Source organism: Podarcis cretensis, assembly GCF_951804945.1.
Source record: "Podarcis cretensis genome assembly, chromosome: 16".
NCBI lineage: Eukaryota > Metazoa > Chordata > Lepidosauria > Squamata > Lacertidae > Podarcis > Podarcis cretensis.
Genome location: NC_137186.1, coordinates 28,728,638 through 28,749,933, shown reverse-complemented (window position 1 = coordinate 28,749,933; position 21,296 = coordinate 28,728,638). Strand labels below are relative to the sequence as shown.

General features: G+C 48.5%; 2 protein-coding genes across 6 annotated transcripts in view; one reads left to right on the top strand and one right to left on the bottom strand.

Moving 5' to 3' along the window:
* Nucleotides 1–13,003, top strand: part of MED15 (mediator complex subunit 15) — a 31,649-nt gene extending 18,646 nt beyond the window's left edge. Inside the window, exons 9-18 of one of the 2 annotated variants that reach the window (XM_079956605.1) lie at nucleotides 2,188–2,307; nucleotides 6,280–6,416; nucleotides 6,533–6,660; nucleotides 7,101–7,235; nucleotides 7,850–7,913; nucleotides 8,353–8,419; nucleotides 10,312–10,472; nucleotides 10,787–10,953; nucleotides 11,262–11,360; nucleotides 11,967–13,003. In XM_079956605.1, coding sequence (XP_079812731.1) covers nucleotides 2,188–2,307; nucleotides 6,280–6,416; nucleotides 6,533–6,660; nucleotides 7,101–7,235; nucleotides 7,850–7,913; nucleotides 8,353–8,419; nucleotides 10,312–10,472; nucleotides 10,787–10,953; nucleotides 11,262–11,360; nucleotides 11,967–12,103 — 1,215 coding nt within the window. In that variant the 3' untranslated portion in view covers nucleotides 12,104–13,003. The remainder of the gene's footprint in view (nucleotides 1–2,187; nucleotides 2,308–6,279; nucleotides 6,417–6,532; nucleotides 6,661–7,100; nucleotides 7,236–7,849; nucleotides 7,914–8,352; nucleotides 8,420–10,311; nucleotides 10,473–10,786; nucleotides 10,954–11,261; nucleotides 11,361–11,966) is intronic. The other variant, XM_079956606.1, reaches the window with a different exon arrangement.
* On the bottom strand, nucleotides 11,994–18,981 carry CCDC74B (coiled-coil domain containing 74B). 4 transcript variants are annotated; one of them, XM_079956991.1, is made up of 9 exons: nucleotides 18,295–18,979; nucleotides 17,839–17,883; nucleotides 17,000–17,116; nucleotides 16,714–16,879; nucleotides 15,740–15,947; nucleotides 15,562–15,644; nucleotides 14,616–14,666; nucleotides 13,414–13,555; nucleotides 11,994–12,134 (listed from the first exon to the last, which is right to left on the bottom strand). In XM_079956991.1, the coding sequence occupies exons 1-8, from the start codon at nucleotides 18,608–18,610 to the stop codon at nucleotides 13,417–13,419; spliced, it is 1,125 nt and encodes a 374-aa protein (XP_079813117.1). In that variant the 5' UTR covers nucleotides 18,611–18,979; the 3' UTR covers nucleotides 11,994–12,134; nucleotides 13,414–13,416. The 4 variants fall into 4 exon arrangements, with proteins under 4 accessions (XP_079813117.1, XP_079813116.1, XP_079813118.1 ...); XM_079956990.1 differs by having other exon boundaries at nucleotides 12,118–12,851; XM_079956992.1 differs by lacking the exon at nucleotides 11,994–12,134 and having other exon boundaries at nucleotides 13,341–13,552; nucleotides 18,295–18,981.
* Nucleotides 18,982–21,296: the final 2,315 nt, after the last annotated feature.

Here is a 21,296-nt window from a genome sequence, read left to right as displayed (position 1 = left end):
GGAGGCAACTGCTGCCTGCCTGCCTGCCCTTTCTCCTAGTAATGCAGTTAGGATTTATTTACCATACTACTTCCCTGAACCCTTCCCTTATCATAATTCAAAGAGCCCTCCTGGTGGTGCTGTGTGGGAGGAAGCCTTGAACTAAGGGCAGCCAATTGCATGAGGCAGCTCTTCTACGCAGACTTTCTCCTCTGGATTGTGGGCTGCTGGAGGCAGCCCTCCAGTTCAGGCCCTTTCAGTGTGTTGTGAGGATGTGAGCCATCGATCCTCAAGGACGGTCATCCACATCCAGTGGCTTCTGGAGCTGAATTCCACTCCACTTTCGTGCTTTTTTGCTGGGGCAATATGCTGTCCGGATCCGCATTTTGGTCATAGCTTCATGCCTCAAAACCCGCTAGGAGTGAGAGGTTAGAAGTTGATACTTCCATTTTCTAGATTTATTTATTTTTGCTGGGAGAGGGGGAAGGGGGGACTGAATCTGTAAGAGGAGGGATATACGCAAATTAGCTGTCCAGGAAATTGAACCTGTGTACAATTTAAACTTCTTCCATAAGTTTAAGAAGTCCTCAAGAGGTGGGGGAGAAAATCCTCCCTACGAGTTGTTCCTGGGAATTCGGGAGCTCTGCGCTAGTGATGCCTGTGTACTCTCTCTCAATTGAAATACAAGAGGCACATCCTAGAGGGGAAAAACCCAAACAAGTTAGTAGAGCGTAAGACTCCTAATATTAGGGTTGTGGGTACAACCTCCATGATGGGCAAAAGACTCCTGCACTGCAGGAGGTTGGAGTAGTTGACCCTCGTGGGACCCTTCCAATTCTACATTTCTAACACCTTTACTGTGCCAGAGTAGCTCTTTCTCAGCCTCCCCCCATCTCCACAAAACGCTTTTGCCTTGGGGATGTATGTGTGCTGCAGTCTGGAGTTCTTGGCAAGTTCAGCTTACTGAAGTCATGGTGCTGCCTTCGCAGTCGGTTCGACTCTCCTGCTGGGTCTTAGGAAGAGCCTTTGGAGGCCGTGGCTCCAACAGTCTTCCCTTTGGTGGTGTGGCAGGAGGCCCCGGCCCACGGTGGTCCCTCGGTTGAGCCTGCTGGCGCCTGTGTGGCTCTGAATGTGGAGGAATGCCTGGAGGAGGAGCACGTTTTGTCAGCTGCCCACCCCCGGTCTTGCTGCTGCTGCTGCCGCCGCCACCCATGCCCGCCATGGCTCACCCTCCATTCTCTGTGGCGCATCCGCCTCTGTTGGGAAGCTGCTTCTGCTGTTGTGTGGTGCTTGGCCTTGGCCTCCCCTGCTGTGGCGGCTTTTGCATGCTGTGTGTGTGTTGGACATGCGCATGTGGTTTGTCTGGCCTCCCCTCATTCCTTTCTCTTCCGAAAAGCCTCTTTGACCATCCGTCACTGCCCCAGGCTGGGGGAGGGGAAGGGGGCTTGATTGCTCTGCCATGAACTAACAGCTGTGCAAAGTTTTGCTGTTCTTGAGTTGTGATTTCCTTTCTCCTTGTTTCATGTGTGTGTCTGTTTGTGTTCCTAACTTTTTTGTTAGCAACTTTGAGCTCTGACTTTTTTTCAAGACACATTGTTGCTGTGGCTGCTGCAGGTCCATCTACATGAAGCACTAAATGCAGTTGCCTGTCATCATTCTTCCCCCATCCCCCAAGGTCTGGGCTAGTCTTAAGGACTCCCCTGAGGGTCAGGAATTGGGCAGGAGATGGGACCAAAGCCTCTTCCACTGGCTTGGCTGGCTCCGGCTAAGCCATATAGTTTGCAGATGCTAAAACTCTGGTCAAACCTGCCCATGTCAAACCTGGACCTTAAATCAGAGCTCAATACAAACTGGTGCTGTGTGTCCAGGTGGGTCAGTGGAGATGTCAATTTCCTCTTTTAGGTTTGGCATCCCATTAGAGGGCCTTGATACAGCTGATGTGCAGCTGAACCTCCCCCTTAATTGTTTCCCTTTAATTGGACTCTGGCTCCCCACATCCACCCGCTCACCCCCGAGTTCTCTGACAGAGCCAGTCAGGAGTGCAAGTGTTGTGTCTCCCAAGCCGGCGACTGCTGCAGGGTGGCCTTCCTAAGACTAGTTCGCTTGACTTCCACCTCCTCCTCGGAGGCTGCATGTGCTTCTCATCCTGCCGGCGTGCTGCGTTTCTTGTGTTGCGATTACTTTTGTCTGTCCCTCTGTCCTCCCAAGATGATCACCGCAACTATGGCCCGAGGTGGGATGCAAATAAGACCACGGTTCCCGCCTACCACCGCTGTCTCTGCCACGCCTCCAAGCACCATTCCTTTGAGTGGACAGCAAATGCCTCAGGTATTTACTGGAGCTGATGTGTCTTGTGCCAGGGGGCTGGTGGGGTGGGTGTTGCACAAGGGGCCACCTCCCTTGTCATGAGTTCTGTTCAACTACTGGTGTGCACACTTAGCAGTGAACATGGGCACCCCAATGAAGGCAGCCCATAGAATGGTGGGGGAAGCTAAGCAGGACCGCAGATTAGCTTCTGGGAGCAGGGAAGTCCAGGAGAGGCATTGCCCCAAGTCCCCCTTGCCTCCACAATGCCTGCCATAGTTCATAGGAACAGATCGCAGGAATCCTGATTTAGCTGCTAAGACATGCGTTGAACCTGTGCCTGTACTCCAAGTGAGGAGGAAGCTTGCAAAGACCCTTGAGAGGTAGATGTGCTCTCCCCGTTACATTTTGTAGCTGCTGCTGCTGCTGCTGGTTTTCTTCCCTTTGCCTCCGAAGAGGCTGGCAGAGGTTTCTGGCCATTTGTGTAGCCCAAAGGCAACTGAACTGCTCCCCTGAAGGAAGCCTTGTGGGTCTTTCAGGGATCTCACCCCACCCATCCTGCCAAAATCTGACTCAAGTGGGTTGCCTGGCAGTCTCTGTTTAATCAGCAGGGAGAGAGAAGTCAAACCACCTTCAGATTCCTGTTGCTTAGACTGCTGGAGCTCCTGTTTATCACTTCTGTAGTCCTGCTGCTATGCAGTGGCAATTTGTCATCTTCACAAAAGCCATATGCATATGGAATAATGACTGACCGCCCAAGATCCACACAAAGTGACTTTGTGGATTTATACCCAAGGCGGTTTCTGCACCCACATTTGGCTTGCTAATGACTACAGCATGTCAGGGCAATTAAACTCCAGGAGAAGGTGTTCTGTGCAGTCTTTATCAGGTCTGGTTCCACACCTGTGAAATACCGTGGTACCTCGGGTTAAGTACTTAATTCGTTCCGGAGGTCTCTTCTTAACCTGAAACTGTTCTTAACCTGAAGCACCACTTTAGCTAATGGGGCCTCCTGCTGCTGCCACGATTTCTCTTCTCATCCTGAAGCAAAGTTCTTAACCCAAGATACTATTTCTGGGTTAGCAGAGTCTGTAACCTGAAGCGTATGTAACCTGAAGCGTATGTAACCTGAAGCGTATGTAACCTGAGGTACCACTGTACTCCACTTGTGCCCCCAAGCACTCTTGCTGAGGAACTCCACCAGCGGATACCCCCCTACTCGGTTGGCCCATTGATCTTGAGATGACCTCCCCACCCAGCCTTGTGTGCTGTTCTTTTCAGTATGTTGCACCATTAGGTTCCCCCCAGAAGAGGAATTGCTGGGGTGCATCATGGGGCTCAAACTCCCATAGAGTAGAACTGCTGACAGCCCCACTGCTCTACTTTGTTGTGAGGCGGTTACATCCCGGGGTTTGTGTTGACTCACACAGCAGCAAGGCTCTTGTGAGCTTGGCTCGTTCCACTGAGCTGCTTCTCTCACTGACTCCCACATTCTGTGGTCTGTTCGGCATGCCTAGTTTTCAAGTTCTTTCCAACCCTTATCTTGCTGGCCAGGAAACAATAATGTCTTGAGAGACAGTTCTTCCTGTTCTTCCCAAGGCTGAAAGTGGGTGCTTTGACCAAGGTCAACTGGCAGATTGCACAGCTTAGCTGACAGCAGGAATGTTTCCTCTGCCATAATGAATCTGGGCCTGGTGGAATACAGTCACAGCTGCAGCCACTCAAGTCCTGAGAAGGAGAACCAATATCCTCTCTGTAGACCAGCTTTGGTTGGTAGAAGGTTCGTAAAGCTGCTTCAAACAACCTCCACCTGAGAAAGAAGCCCAGATGTTGACCTCTAATTTGAGTCACCCAGCACTGCAATCAAAGGAAGCAGATTGACATGAACAACCCCTGTGAATAACCTTAAATGTTGTCAACAGCAATTAGTTCTGGGTGCATAGAAATATCCACAGTCATTTAACATATCCTTCAGTACCTGCTTACTGCTTCACAAGCACTTCTGTTCCCAGTCTGCTTTCCATCAGCTGGAAATGATCTAGTAATTTGCTGGCTGTTCCCTTATCTGTGTTGTAGCACTACCAAAGCCGGTATCGGTATCCCCTAAATTAGTAGGCTTCTTAAAATCTCTGATCTAGCCCCTATAGGTTTGACAGATGAGCTGTGTGGCACCCATGTCCAGCCTCCCTTCCACATGGCAGGCTTGGCACTGAAACTGTTGTGGCTTCTCAGTGGATGAGCAACCCATTTGCACACTGGCAGGCCCTTACCTGTGATTCACACTGAGTTTAAATAGGAGTTTGCTTTCTAGGTAAGGTGTTCTGGCTTTGCAGCACTTGCCAGTCACAAAACACTTTCCCCTCTCAATTAGGCCTTGTAGAAATTCAGCATCAGGCTGTCAGATAAACACAGTTGAAGGACACTCTCTCTTGCAGTTGAATGGCACCAAGGTTTTCTGAAAACAATTTGCATTGAGAGCAGTTCAAATAAGGTAGAATCCTAAAAAGAAGAAAACTTTGGGTCCAAGGCTTTCACTTAACGTTCTGTGGGTAATCAACCCTGCTGCGCAGCTAGAGTAAGCAAAAGAACAGGTGTTGCTTATCTATGGGCCTTTTGCTTTGATCAGTATCTGTCCATTTTTTTAATAAAAAAAAGCTGCTCCTTTAGAGGGAGCCAGCTGTGAAGATTAGAGGTTGAGAACACGGAATCTCGGCCTTCACTCTTTGCTTCAGATTCCTAGAACAATTAATTATGCTGCAAACTGCACACACATTTAGCTGGAATTTGAAGGGGGTGGGGGAGCAGGCCCTCTTAGAGATCCAGAGAGGCCCCTAGCCATAATAAAGATTAAAAATGACGGCAGAGGAAGGCAAAATAAGGCTCTGAAGAGTGAGCTGTTTGTTCATACAACATGAGCAGCAGACTGGGGAGGACATGCTCATCACCGTCTAATCCTGTGTCATCAGAAACGGTATATTTTTAGCAATATTTATGAATTTTTTAACTCTTTAAAATGACAAAGTCCATATTTGTTAATTCAAAAAGTGGTCTCATTTGCTTAATTTGCAGCTCTAAGCCGAGAGGGTGGGTGTCATATTTTGGTCTGATGTGCATTTTTTTAAAGCTGCAAAACTTTATAAGTGCTTAAATACGAGGCCTCTGTTGGCCCTGGGGGAGGGGGCAGGGACTAGGGTACGATGATGGGTTTGTTCAGCTATATTTCATGCAGCTGGCTGTAGTTTCTAAAGAGTTCCTCCAAAGAGGAACGGGAAGTTTTGTCTGTCTGATCTTCTAATGCTCAGTGGAAATGGAGCAAAAGATGGAAGCAGTCTGCCAACTTGAGCAGCTTGTGGGGCTGTGGTACGCACCTCCTCTGCTTCCCAAAACAAACATGTGTTTTGTATGATGAGCTACTGCTGCTCCATGCAGTTCTATGTTTTACTCTGAATCTGTTCTCTGTGGGGCTGGAGCATTCTTCTGCCAAGCTAGCCTGTGTCTGTCATGCATGCAGCACACATACACACTTTGGACCATCTCAATCTGTTGTGGAAACCATTGACAAAGCTTAAAGGAACGGGGTTTTGGTGCACTGGGCCACAATGAAGGTAAGTCTCCCGTGGTACTAGTTGAGGCTGGCATTTTTCAGACAGATGTTTGGTCTGGTAAATGTAGATGGAACTGAAGACTCTCCGAGTTGGCTCTCTGTCCTTAGCAAGCCAGGGAAGAATTCTGCATGTGGTGAAGTCACAGGAGGCTTGCAGTGAAATGCTGCTGTGTTGGGTCTGCTTTTTCACACTTAGTTTGAAGAGTTTTTGAGCTTCCTGCCGTGTTCATTACAATCTTCATTTTACAGCCCAGGAAAGAGTGGCAAGCCCAAGGCTCCTCAGCAGGTCATATACGCTGCCTTTCAATGGGATCCCTGGCTGCTGCGCTTGTCCTGGTGCCCTTGGCTTTTTGGAAAGGCTCCTCTTGCCAGTGACGGTTCCTTTGTTCTAGGTCAGCCAGAGCAGCATCACCATGATGTCTTCCCCTTCACCAGCCCAGCAAGCCCAGACCCCTCAGCCGATGCCTCCGCCACCTCAGCCCTCTCCCCAGCCAGGGCAGCCAACTTCCCAGCCCAACTCTAATGTCAGGTGAGCCTTGATGTAGGAGTAAGCAGGCTTCAGGTGGTTTCAAGTTTTCTTTTTAGGGTCAATAATAGCTGCTTCATCCCCAGACCTCAATGGGAAATACTTTCCTCCTCTTTCAGCTCTGGTCCAGCCCCATCTCCCAGCAGCTTCCTCCCCAGTCCATCTCCTCAGCCCTCTCAAAGTCCAGCAGCTGCACGAACGCCACAGAACTTCAGTGTCCCATCTCCTGGGCCACTAAATACTCCAGGTAATTTGTGCAGGGCTTGAGGGAGCAAAACCAGGTTGCCCCTCTTTTTACTTCCAAGTCTGTGCCTGTAAATGCACTTTTTGCATAAATGGGGTTAATTGTGGGGACCCAGTGCTGGCATTTGAGAGGATTTTTTGATAATTTTAACTATCAGTGGTGTGGTGGGTGAACACAATTTGCTTACAGACTGTGATCCTCTGCTTCCCTGGCAGAAGCTGTATTGCAGGCAGCCCAACAACAGGACAAAGGCAGCATGTCCCACAGCCAAACTCTGAATCCCCAGAACAGCTTGGTGTGATGGTGGCAGAGGGGGAGCAGCCTGGGGGTGCATGCAGGAAAGCAGATGGAAGGCAGGCTGTGCTGGGTGTAGCCATCTCTCCCTCCTCCTGTTCAGTGCCTTTACTCCATGGGTCTAACCTGTCCTCTTTTCTGCCTGGAAGGCAATCCCAACTCTGTCATGAGCCCAGCGAGCTCCAGCCAATCTGAGGAGCAGCAGTACCTGGAAAAACTCAAGCAGCTGTCCAAGTACATTGAGCCTCTGCGGAGGATGATCAACAAGATAGATAAGAATGAAGGTAAGTGTGTGTTGACTCCCCCTGCCCCCTGGTGGTGTGCTTGGGGTTGTCGGTGCCCAGCCTTGATAGCCTTTCCCCTTGCAGCAGCAGGTGGTAGGTACCAAGAGGCTTTCTCCTAGGTCTGGGCTCGGTAGTCCAGATCAGCCATGTTACTTCCTACTTGCTGCCGGGTTACCTGTAAATATAGCCTTGTCACGTGCAAAGTGATGAATAAACCATGTTATATCTCTGCAGGAAGTAGAGGGAAACTGGGTGGCAATGAATTCTTTGGCTCTGCCCAGAGTTACCTTCTGTGGCTGAACTGTGTTTGGGCATGGCACACCACGGGCCATATGGAAGGCTGCCTGAGGCATGTTGCACTTTTGCACCCTCTGAAAAGCAGAAGGGATGGACACACTCTCAGTTTGTGCCATCTGCTGCTGTCCTCACAAGGATGCGACAGAGGCCATGTTGCACCCTATGACCTCTTTCTGAGTGGTTGTCTTTGGCAGAGAAGCTTGAACCTGAAAAGGTACAGACCTCCTTCGCCTGTCAGAAGAGATCTGCTTTCTCTCTGTCCTGCAAGATAGTTCTAGCATAACTGCCTCTTTCAGGAGTGTTTCTTATCAATTCAGACAGGAAGAAGGACCTCAGTAAGATGAAAAGCCTGCTGGATATTCTGACTGACCCTTCCAAACGGTAAACTTGTGTGCTCATTTTCGACCCATCATCTCTTCTTGCTCTCCTCCCTTTGAACATCAAGAGGAGTTGTCTTTGTAAGCGGCAGGAGATAATTAGAGCTAGTTGAGTTCACAGGCAAAATTCTGCTTTATGTTAGTTGAGGAAAAAGGCTCAATGCTCTAGCCTGCCTTGTTCTTGGTTTGTGCTTGCCAAGTGTAGCAGACAGGAAGTGTCTTCTCTGTAGGAAGAGAGGCACAAGCAGCAGCCCCACACAGCAGCGGGGCCAGGTTCCAGTAGGCAGCTTCGTTCTTCCTAGTGACTGTGTAGCAGCAGTAGTGGGGAGGGAGAGTGCTGTTTGTTGGTGGCTTGCCATGTCCATCTGGGGAACGAGGAGGCGATTCTCCTTTCTCTGAAGCAGAAAAGTGCCTGTTCTGAGACTGGCTTTCTTCATTCCTAGCTGTCCTCTGAAGACACTGCAGAAATGTGAAATTGCTCTGGAGAAGCTCAAGAATGACATGGCTGTGGTAAGCTCTCTGTGTGTGTATCTCTCTGTTCCCCTAGTCCACATTAGCAGGGGGCTTTCTCTTCTCAGTGATTCTGCACGTCAGGAACAAAAGAAGGAAAATCTAGGCAAAGACGCTGTCCACAGTACAGCATAAAGGTCTGGTCACCACACCTCAAAAAGGATATTGTAGATTTAAAAAGGGATAACCAAAAGGGGCCAGATTGAATTCCCAATATGGAAAGGTTACAATATTTGGGACCTTTTTGTGTTTTGAAAAAAGGCAATTAAGAGAAGACAGAGTATAAGATTATGCATGGTTTTAAGAGAGGATTATACAAATGCCTGGAGGATGAAGCTATCAACAGCTATTAGCCATGCCCTTGAATAGCAGTTGCAAGGAACCACAGATAGGGAGAGTGCAACTGTTGTACTCTGGTCCTGCTTCTGGGCTTTTTCCCAGAGACATCCGATAGCCACTATGAGAACAGGATGTCAGACTAGATAGGCCTTGGCGCTGACAGAGCTACAGCGCTATTCTGCTTTTACAAGAACAAACGACTCGCAACTTACACAAGAGTTAAGTTCCAGAGGTAGCACGTAAAGCCAAAATCACATATAGTCAATCCTTTAAAAACTGGAAAATGTCTTGCAAAAACCACTGGAGACTTCCATGCACCTCCAAATGCACCTAAGGCCGCTTTCACTCTCTTAACTGCACATCCAAATGTTCTCCCAATAATAATAATAATAATAATAATTTATTATTTGTACCCCGCCCATCTGGCTGGGTCTCCCCAGCCACTCTGGGCGGCTTCCATAAAAACCAAAAATACACTAAAATATCACAGATTAAAAACGTCCCTGAACAGGGCTGCCTTAAGATGTCTTCTGAATGTCAGGTAGTTATTTATTGCTTTGACATCTGCTGGAAGGGCGTTCCACAGGGCGGGCGCCACTACCGAGAAGGCCCTCTGCCTGGTTCCCTGTAGCTTTGCTTCTCGCAATGAAGGAACCGCCAGAAGGCCCTCGGCGCTGGACCTCAGCGTCCGGGCAGAACGATGGGGGTGGAGACGCTCCTTCAGGTATACTGGGCCGAGGCCGTTTAGGGCTTTAAAGGTCAACACCAGCACTTTGAATTGTGCTCGGAAACGTACTGGGAGCCAATGTAGGTCTTTCAAGACCGGTGTTATGTGGTCTCGGCGGCCGCCCCCAGTCACCAGTCTAGCTGCCGCATTCTGGATTAGTTGTAGTTTCCGAGTCACCTTCAAAGGTAGCCCCACGTAGAGCGCATTGCAGTAGTCCAAGCGGGAGATAACCAGAGCATGCACCACTCTGGCAAGATAGTCCGCAGGCAGGTAGGGTCTCAGCCTGCGTACCAGGTGGAGTTGGTAGGTGAGTGCGATGGTGGGCCCAATTGCCAGTGTTCCTGCCTTCTTCCAGTTCCCCACCCCTTGATGACTGCCTCTTTAAAAAAAAAAAAAAAAATCAGCCAGGCACATAAAGCTGAGCTCACACAAGTTACATGCACATAAGTTGCGAGTCGACCATACAAGCAAACTCCAGTGTTTCCAAAGCTGAGTAAGGAGCAATTGCCTGATGGGATCTGAGTAGATGGTGCATAAGGAAAGAAAGAAAGGCATCTTGACAGTTGGCCAGCCCCAAGGCCAGGCAGAGTGGGTGAGTTGGAGCTGCTCGTGGGAGGTGAACCTGGTAGGAGGGTGGATGCCTCATGAAGTCCTTTTCTCTACATGGAGCTGTCTGAGATTCAGTGGACAGGTTTGTAAGCTGGCATCTGAGCAGAGGGCCTGAAATCTCAAGTTATTATTAAAGCTGTTGTTTCCTGAGAGTCCAGCAACACCTACTGACAGAACTGCACCTTCCCTAAATCTACGTGTGTCTCTTGTATGTCAGCCCACCCCCCCGCCCCCTACAGTGCCTCCCACAAAGCAGCAGTACTTGTGCCAACCGTTGTTGGATGCTGTCTTGGCCAATATCCGCTCACCAGTCTTCAATCATTCCCTCTACCGAACCTTTATGCCAGCAATGACTGCCATCCATGGTCCACCCATCACGTATGTATATTCATTGTTCTAGTATCTGCTGAAAGATGGCTAAGGAATTGTGAGAGATAGGAAAGCTCAGAGCCCAGGCCTGGAAGGAATAAGATGGCCAAAGATTACTTGTGTGTGCTGCAAGAGATTAACACAGCTACCCTTCTGGAATTTGTCAGATATTTGTGCATATATATTGTTCCGGCTATTTCTGAAGTTATTTTATCGTGCTTTGATATTTTAGTAAGACCAGTTGTTGGGGGCTGCCTTATCGTTTTGTATGCAAAATTAATTAGAAATGAGAATTGAAACGGAAGTTGGCTGTCCTATCATAGGACCCCGGTGACTTCCACTCGGAAGCGGAAATATGAAGAGGACGAAAGGCAGACTATACCAAATGTATTACAAGGGGAGGTTGCAAGATTAAACCCAAAGTTCTTGGTGAACCTGGATCCCTCCCATTGTAGCAACAATGGCACCGTCCACCTCATATGCAAGCTAGGTGAGTGGCAAGAAAAGACAGCTCTGTCTTCAAATATCCTCTTGACACTTGAAGGCTAAAAGCCTGCATTGGTGGTGGTGGCAGCATCAGCAGGGGAGGTTGACTGGGCCTGGTTAAGGTCCAAAACTTGACCAAGAGAGAAAAGGTAAGAGAGGATCCTAACCAGACCTTAATGGGTCAGGTGCCTGTTGCCGGGGACAGAGAGGTTGTTTCTGAATTCCTGCTTAATAAAGAGGCTGCCTGATAAGCAACTTTAGGTGTCTCTTGGAGAAGGTTGAGCAATTAATGCAAAATGTGTCCAATTCCAGATGACAAGAACCTTCCAAATGTCCCACCATTGCAACTGAGCGTCCCAGCCGATTATCCACATCAGAGCCCCTTGTGGATTGATAACCCTCAGCAGTACGGTATGAAAGAACAAGGCAGGCGGAAAATGACATTTGGGTGGGTGATGGGGTATAGGGTCTACATTAAGCCTTGGAACTGGTGAGTTTAGCCTTTGTGATCCATTTGACCACTTCATATTAAGACTCCCTTCCTGTCTTTTGAGTGTGGATTTATTTGTGCTGTAGGAAGAGATGTGGTAAAGTTTTATCTGTGATTTCAGAATACTGGGTTTTTTTGAGGGACACTGCTAGATGCCAAGTGGGAAGAAGAGAACCAACTACATTTTTTTACTTATAAACACACACTCTCTTACTAAGTTTTTACAGGAAAACTGCCCTCTCAGTTTTAAGCTTTGGAAGCTCAGAATTCCAGTATCCTAAGGAAATCCTTTGATTGAATTTTGGAAGCTTCAGATATGTAACAAGACACTGCTACTGCTTCCAATGGTGAGGTGAAGGGGAAAAAAGCCAATGACTCATTTTTCTCAGTTCTGCAGCTCCAAATCCCCAGCTTTGATAACCCATCAGTATGAGACACAAAACCACCCACACACAAGCTGTCATCTGGATGGTTCCTTTATTTTATTTTTTTTAATAACAAGACTCTTTCTGCTTTTTTCTTTCCAGAAGCAAACCCTTTCTTGCAGTCAGTGTATCGCTACATGATGTCAAAATTGCTGCAGCTTCCTGACAAGCACTCTGTCACAGCACTCCTTAACACCTGGGCGCAGAGCATCCGCCAGGCCTGCTTGTCTGCTGCTTAATGTCTCGTCATCTCCTCTTGCTGGGCCTGAGCTGGAAAAAACCACAGCCAAGCAGGGCAGGAACGTGTGAAGCAGAAGCCTTAAATTGTTTTTGTTTACTAGGAGCCCGGCTTTGTAAAGAGCCTGGCATTAGGTTTAGTGCTTGTGCTTCTTCTGCCTTTGTAGACCTGCCCATAACTTGATGCAGGGGGTGGATTTTCACGGTTCTTACGGCAGACGTGTTAATGACTTTTTTTAAATGTCTTCTTAGAGAAGAGTGTGTGTAGACTTCTGTCACGGAGTCTCCCTACTATAAGAAAAGGGGCAGCGTCCTTCAGACCTCGTCCAGTGCCCAGTATGTATGTATATATGTATGCTTGGTTGGATACCAGCCCAAGAAGAGGCTGCCTGCACACCCACCACACAAGCTGTTCTTTGATAGCTGTGTGCAGTGACTGACTGAAGCAGGTGAGCGGTTTGTGTCTTCCCAACTATGAGGCAGCTAGCTATTAGACTGATGTGGCTCTGGCAAGCCATGCGTCAAATGTCATTCAACTTGTGCCTCATGGGAGGAGCCTGGCTGGGCATAGGGTGTGACTGAGGCTGCTTCACTCAGCCCTGGTTTTGCTTTCTCCTACCTCCCATGCACAACTCTCTTTATCTTTGTGGAAGTATTGCTGTTTTTACATACTTCTGCTATCACCTTTGCAGCTGAGTCGCTGAATACTGGCTTGCACTCTTCCAACACGGCATCCAATTGCTGTGCTATCTGTAAATGTGTGATTGCTGTGTCAATTTGAGGACATTTTTAAAAATGTACTTAAGAAGCTCTGATTGATTGCAGTACAAAGTATCAATTATTTCATACATGAACTAAGGCATTTGTTTTATTGTAATAAATGTATTGTTCCAGTGTTTTAACACTCACTTATTTTCTCTTGCAACCCCCCAAACTGCTTTGGCTCCACCGCAGCCTGAGCACGAGGGCACAGAAACTTGTTTGCTAAAAGGCAAAGTCACTTTGATACCCCCTTGACCTGGGGTTGTCTAAGGAGGCTTCTGTGTATTTTGCATCTAAAAGCCCCCAATTCTGTAGTTAAAAAAAGTAAACTTAATTACTACTGAAGGTAGAACAGATTCTAGGGAGAAGGTCACTGTGATCTTCTGTAGCTATGTGGACAAAAAGGAATTATGAAGTTTTAAAAATTGAGTGGTGAACACCAGAAACAATTTGTTGAAAGTACAGCACACACTCGGAAATGGTTTAGCTGGCTTTCAAACCACTTTAGGGCAAGGAGACACATTACAAAAGGAGGCCAATTGAACCATACTTGCTAAAGTGCTGTCCGGTGGAGCCTGTTCCTCTGAACAGCCTGTGTTCTCTTCTGTCTCTCTGCAAAAGCATTTCCTAGTGTTTGCTTCAGTGCTGGCAGCACAGCCCTTTCAGCAGCAGGCAGTGGTGTGAGAATCCTACTGGAGAACAAAGTGGGCCTGTCATATTGAAGTCTGCATTTAAATAAGCTGCTCTCGCATCCTTCTAATAGGGTGTTTGAGGAAGGCAGTGTCCAAGTTTAGTGTCTGCCCCCACACACAAAGAATATTTTTTTTCTGGAGTCTTGGCTTTTAGCCAAGAGCTTGCTCTGATAATTCACGTTCAAAGCCAAAAACGGTCTGATGTTGATGTTTCGTATGTACTAAACTAGTCCTCTGGAGCAAATGGGAACATTTCTCCACCTGCCCAAGTGACAAGTGTTAGCAGGAGTTACAGTAGAATTTGCTTGCACTTCAACACCCCTTTCATCTTAGAGCAGACAGGTGAGCCAAGGGCAGCACTGACCCAGAGTCAACCCCCTCTGGGGGGCTGAGGCAAGAACTGCACTTCTTCCAAAAAGGCTTTTCCCATCAACTGATTCAACACCTCTATATCATTTTTATCAAGTTTAAATTTGTAAAAATTAAATTCTATTTTTGTTTTTGTTTTTAAATAAAAAAAAAACAAAATTTGCAAGGTCTTGGTGGGAGGGAGGGTCATAAACCTTTTGGCATCACCACAAGAGCAGTCAGTAAACTTTTTTTAAAAAACAGACCAATTTTAGAAGTGCTTTAAAAGGGCCACAAAACTTTTTGCCATCAGGACACCACTGGGGGGACTCAAAGGAGCAGTATGTAATGGCATTTAAAAAAAAAAAAAAGACTGTTTGGGAAGGTGGGGGAGTCCAGTTTGAAAAATGTTTACATTTCAATTAGATCCTCACCACAAAATACTTTTTCTAATTTGGGAAGCCTGCTGGGAGACTTTTAATTGCAAAACTTTAATAAAAAGTTGTGAGTGGCCTGTGCAGTGGTGGACCTTGGGATCTTAAATTTCTGTGACAGCCAGATTTAGTTGTCCCCCCTACTTCTCGTGCTGCATTCTAAATCATAATTGTGGGGTCCTTGCAGTGCCCCAAAGTCCAAGCACCCAGTGTGACCTAACCAATCATGCTCCCCTTAAGCCATCTCTGGCCTGTGTTAAGATAAGATACCTGCTTACCATTTCTTAGGACCATTCTTCACCTTGGGCAGCCGTGTGACCTCTTGGTTCCTGAAGGAAAACATTAATTAGCATGTATATTTATAGGTAAGTGCTACTTCATACTAGGTCACAGAGTATTTATTCTGGCACCAACAATTAGGCACTGGGAAAAGAATTCTCGCCTCTTGCCCTTTCATCATGCATTATGTCCTTCCATAGGACACAGAAATAACACTTTTGAGACTCAAAGGAGCATCTTAAGTAGCAAAATACCACTGCAGCCTGCTTTCTCAGCTCACATGGAAATGCCCCAACACACCTGCTCTCAAGATTGCAGCTGCCATCAAAGTTCCTAGAAGGTGAGATCCAGCACTTTAGTAAGCATGCAGTAAGCATTTCCATGCTCTCTCCACATAGGTAGGCTACTCCAAGCATAACCACTTCCTGCTTCAATTAAATTTAAGCCCAGCTACAAAGAAAAATTCCAGTGAGGTTAAATTGCTTGAGGTTAAATTGCTGGGAGGAGTGAAATTTAATCCTACATGAATTGAACAAGCAGGCTAACTGTATTGGGAGGTGGGAATCAATAGCCAGCATTAGGAGGAGTCTGCAGAGGGAGGCGGACAAAATAATAGTCTCAATGCATTTTATGGAGAGTTAATTTGGACAATTGCTTTCAGCTGCTATTTTCTCCTCAAGGAGATAGGATGGTACAGGAATGCATGGGATCTCTAAAGAACTGCAGAGATCAAAGAAGGTTCCCTGGCAACAATTTGAGCTCCTATCTCACATGTGCTCACAAATAGCTTTGTAAGAAGAAATTAGCTAAAAGCCATGGCTGAACCACTCATTACTTCCGGCGACCACCTAATCAATCAACTGTGATACTTTGGAGACCCTGCTGCAACTCAAATGAGATATTCAGAGGTACCATCCTTCCTCTTTCCATTAAAAACCACCTTACCCAACATGACCAGCTAGCATGTAGTCCTCAGGAATTCTTTTGGTCTTGTGGATATCTTCCAAGCACGATCTCAAATACATCAGCTGAAGAAGAAAGGAGGAGTGTGTGTGACTTTTCTGCTCCTCCTGCAATGTCAGCTTCCTGCCTCTGAGGGACCCAGGAGAGCAAGCAGCCTCACCTCCTGCATCTGCATGTGGTTGATGTTCCACAGCTGCCGAATGACCACTTCGCACTCCTCCAGCGTTGGTGGCTTCCGCATGTAGGAAGGGAGCACTGTCACCAAGAAGGGGTTGGAAGAAGCAGCAGGGATTTTCACATCTCCTGCCCTGCTTTGACCAGATGAAAAAGGGATGGGGGACGTCATCCTGTCACAAACATCTGCGTCTCTGTAACAACACAGTTGAAGTGTGACCAAGGAACAGTTATTTCAGTGAAGTACAGGTGGGCAACCTATGGCCTAAGGGACTGACTGGCACTCTTTTCAAGTAGCCCCAACACAGGGGCTAACCAACTGCCCTATTCTTTCATCAGTTTTAGTTTCCTTCCCATTTCTCTTGGCTTTAAAAATATTTTCTCCCTTTTTATATAGCTTGTGTTACATTACATTTTATATAGTTATATGTTACATTAAAAAAAATCCTGACTGAATGACCGGGGGTGGGGGGGTGGGGTTTCTCCCAGCTGTCAGATCACTGGTGGGCTTTAACAGTGTGTGCTGCTCACTAATATCAGAAAGGAATTGCTTTCACTTGCTGAACAGTCTGTTGTACAAAAGAAGCTTTGTATCTATCTGAGAGTAACCACACTTAAGTCTAGCAAGGCCCAAGTAAGCCTGCATAAGACTTAGAATTCTGCACAGTTCTGCACACAACAGTGTGGTGTAGTGGTTAGAGTGTTGGACTAAGACTTAGGAGACCAAGGTTCAAATCCCCACTCAGCTATGAAGCCTCCCAGGTTACCTTGAGCCAGTCACAGCCTCACAGCACAAGTTCACTCACAGGACTGTTGTAAGGATAGAATGGAGAGGGGATGTGTGTACACCACCTTGATAAATAGTAAGCAGAACTTTTAATCATCAGTAACAATAACAACAGTGTGAAACTTGCTGCTTTGTTTTAGAAGTTACTGCTACTTTAGTGGGTGTTCTCAAACCTGGGATGAGGTGCCTCTTCTGGAACCGTCTCCTGCTCCGGCCTGAAGTCCTCCAATTCCTTCCACATTACTCTATCTACTTCCTTTTCTATAATTTCTTCTTCTGCACTCGTCTCGTCCATCATGAACTCCCCACTTACTGGCTTCTTTTCCAGCTCCTCAGAACCTACAAGATGTTTAGGAAAAGGCTGCATTGCTAATACACTCAAAACACTACACAGTCATGGCATCAGATGCACTGTGGCCACCGTTAACACTATATTTTCAGCTTAGACTGTGTGTATACCTTGTTCTCTGTGCTCTTCTTTTGCTGCTGCTGCCACCATCTTCAAGCTGGCCATTGTCTTCCCTGGTGCACTGCTTCCTGGCTGCTTCTTACTAGGCAAGTTGCTGGAAGAATGATCTACAAAAACAGAAAGAAAGGAACTAGTTGAATAATCTGGCAGACAGGTGCATACTCCCTTGAAGGGCTAGCACCAGTACCCATGTATGGGCGCATAACCATAGGGAAGGTCAAACAGGACATTTTCAGAAGGGACCCTTTTGTGTCTTGGCATCCTAGTAGCTGAAATATTCTAAGAGAAACCTGATCCTGGAGCTCCCATGCTTGGCATCAACTCCTTGCCTATCAAGAGCTGGGAGGCACTCAGTTGGACCTTCTTCACCTGCTCCATGTCAGTCTGTGTATTTGCCTACTCATTCATCCCCTTCAAGAAACACCAAGCTTAATCTCTTTGGTAACAACCAGGGCTCACATATTACAAGCACCAGCTTCACTGGACTCGCCTATCCCCCTCATTACCAACTCTATGCTAAGAGCTTCCAAACATGGGGCTGTCAAGGAATCTTGCCTTGTGGTTTCTAAGTACAAAGGATTTTGACAGGTGGGTGGGGCATCTACCTGTCAAATCATGGTGACATTAATGACACCCCCCAAATACAACTGTCAAATTCAGTGGGAGGCCGAACCTGATCAGCACCTGGCCCTTGGAACCCAAAAGGTTCCCCAGCCCTGGTTTAGATGAAGCAGCTATGTCAGAAACCATCATATCCATTCCTGAACCTTGAGTGGGCAAGTGACTAGTTTCACTTTATAACTGAAACATGGGCAGTGCAAGGCTCTACCTTTCCTCTGAAGTATTGGGTTCATGATGAGCTTATAATGAAGATCTGCAAGAAAAAGAAAAGGCCTTGTTATTGTGGCCAGCCCACCCCTCCTTTAACTGGTAATGTTCACGCCCAGGGATCTCCCCATTCTTTTACTTGGGGATGGAGAGGGAGAGACTTGAGGGGGCAGCCAACTGGGTGATTGGATCTAGGTGCCCGGAGCTGGAGTGCTGCTGCTGCAACCACCTCTTTTTCAGGGAGGGGTGTCAACTTGAATGAAATATTGGGGGGGGCAGGTAAGCAAGGCCCGCCCTGTATAATTGACCACATGACGCGGTGCTATCTGAATGGCAATGCCCATCCACTTTGGGGCTGCCGAACCCCCTCGTATATTTTCTCGGGGGAGCCGGATCTCCCTCGCCCCCTAGGAGTTGGCTCCTATTTGAGGGGTGGGGTATCCTTCCGGCTGCCCACCCTTGTTCTGCCTCTTGAGGACATCGATCTCCTCGTGGAGCTTCTGGAGGGTCTCGGCGTGCTGCGCCTGCAGGAACTTGAGGCTGCGCTCCAGGTCGGTGGCCGCCCTCCTCCAGCCGTCGGCGCTGGGAGTCCGAGGCGGCCGAGGTTGAGCAGCGGGGTGCGAAGGCGACGGCTGAGCCGGGGACGCGGCCCTTTCCTGCTGCGGAGGCGGAGGCTGCTGCCCGCCGAAGCGCGACCAGGGAGGCAGGTGGAGGTTGTGTTGCTGGTGGAGCTGCTGGGCGCGGCCCAGCGAAGGGAAACCGGAGCTCTGCATGGCCGAGGCCGGGAAGGAAAGCGAGGTGCGCAGAGGCCTCAGACTCAACCAGCTCGGGTGCGAGGAGAAGCAGCCGGGCCGGGGCTAAGGCGCATTTCTGCCGCCGCCGCCGCCTCCTCTTCAGAAGAGCTTTCCCTCTGAGGCGGAGGCGCTGCCCATTCCGCCTCAGGAGCGGGAGGTCGTTGGCCCTTTCGCTTCTCCTCCTCCTCCTCCCCGGGCGGGAAACCTGAAGGGCCGAAGCGCCGCCGCCTGAGGAGAATTAGGCGGCGGCTCTGCGTCCCTTCCCGCCGCCTCCTCCGACCAGCCTCGCGCCGCTCCCCGCCCCCGCAGTCGCCTCTGTCGCCATGGCGACGGGCGCTCGCTCGCTCGCTCGCTCGCTCGCACCACAGTGGCCGGAGGAGCGAAAGAGGCGCGAAGCCCCAGGAGGAGGAGGAGGAGAGCCCCGCCCATCGAGCGCGGTGAGGGGCGGGTGTTAGTCTCGACTCGTCATAAGGGAAAAGACGTCGTGAGGGGAATGGCGGGGAGGGGGAACCATGAAAGAGGCCTCTTACCCTCGAAGACGATAAAGGGCCAGGGGGCGCACCTCTTGCTAGCTCCCCACCAGGAGTAAAAAAAAATTGGGGGAAAGGGGCAGGGAAGCCCCGCCCCACATGATCAATCGAATGTTACGGTGCAGAGCACTACAGCATTTGAATGGCGCTGTCCAGATGTCAAAGAGAAAAATAACTACCAAACTTTTAGAAGACATTTGAAGGCAGCCCTGCTTAGGGAAGCTTTTAATGTTTAATAGGCTATTGTATTTTGGTGTTCTGTTGGAAGCCACCCAGAGTGGCTGGGAAAACCCAGCCAGATGGGTGGGGTATAAATAAATAAATAATAATAATAATAATAATAATAATAATAATAATTATTATTATTATGCTGATTGGTTTCTATGCTCTCCAACCCACCTACCTGCACCGCAGTCTCCAAACGGCGCAGAGCACGGAGAGCATGGGGCTGGATTGAAGACCATCATGCAGGGCCCAAATCACCCCAAAGTTAGCCCAGTAACTTGGAATGATACCTGGGTGCCACGATTTGGGACCTCGCTGGATGCCATGACCCAGGAAGGGTGCTAAGAACCCACAGGGGAAACACAGCACAGCATACAAGTAGGCTCGCACATCCTCTCATATTTAGGATACCCGAGTGCTATAACTCGGGAGCCATAACTCCTGAGGTGCAATAATGCCAGACTTCCGGTTGCTGAGTTGCAACTGCGAGACCAGTTACGCCTGGCCTGAGACAAGGGTCAAGAAGGAACTGCTCTGTGGCCAAGTAGAACGCCTGACTCAGGCTATATTTCTAGGCTATAATTCACCTGGGTCAGACCCAGTTTGGCACACACCCAGCTATGCACATTTGCATACACACACACACAGGCCTGGAGCCTCAATGGTGCCCCTCTGCAGGCATCACCCAGAGCAAAAAAATCTAGCTAACTACAGCTCTGCATGACTTAAGCATTTGTCCATGCACGTCCCTAGCCAATGGTGACACGAGATCATGCGTGTGTCTGCAACAGTTGTATAAATGCTTTGTGCATCCTTTGTTCCACACTTGCTCCTTTCTGGAATTATCCTGCCAATGCCTCTAATGCTGCGGCTTAGAATAAACTTTTTACCTTTCAACCCACTGACTCTCCATAGGCTGGGGGAGGGAGAGAGTTTTCGGACTTGGCTCTGGAAGCAGGGACTACTTTACCACAAATTCATGGTGGCTAAGGCTGGCAATAGCTCCTAGACGAGAGTAGTTATTCCGCCCCCCCTCTTAATATTGAAACCCAACAGGGTCATCTAATGATACTGAATGGCACCAATACATTCAAAACAGTGCACAGAAACGATGGGACTCTCACAAGATGTAGCACTGGCAGCACATTGCAACAACTTTAAAAAGAGATTACAGAAATTCAGGAAGGATAACAGCTCCTAGGGATGGTGGCTATGTACTGCTTCCAGTTTGGCACAGAGTCTCTCCATTTGGTCTCAGGTAGGCTACCGCTCTGGGACGCGGGTGGCACTGTGGGTAAAAGCCTCAGCGCCTAGGGCTTGCCGATTGGAAGGTCGGCGGTTCGAATCCCCGCGGCGGGGTGCGCTCCCGCTGCTCGGTCCCAGCGCCTGCCAACCTAGCAGTTCGAAAGCACCCCCGGGTGCAAGTAGATAAATAGGGACCGCTTACTGGCGGGAAGGTAAACGGCGTTTCTGTGTGCTGCGCTGGCTCGCCAGATGCAGCTTTGTCACGCTGGCCACGTGACCCGGAAGTGTCTCCGGACAGCGCTGGCCCCCGGCCTCTTGAGTGAGATGGGCGCACCAACCCCAGAGTCTGTCAAGACTGGCCCGTACGGGCAGGGGTACCTTTACCTTTACCTAGGCTACCGCTCTGCAGACCAGCTGGTGGGGATTACAAGGCTGTTATGTTCAGAGGCTTCTGGTTGGTCACCGTGGGAACACAATGCTGGACTAAATGCCTTGGTTGGATTTAGTTGACAGGCTCTTCTTACATTCGGATCACTCACCAGTTCCTCCACTTGCATAGATTCTCTCAAAGCTCTCAGCTTCCTAGGAAATCTAAATACCAGCACCTTAAATTTTACATGGCGTGAGTTCAAGAAATCCCCCTGCTTTCCATGACTTGTTGCTGC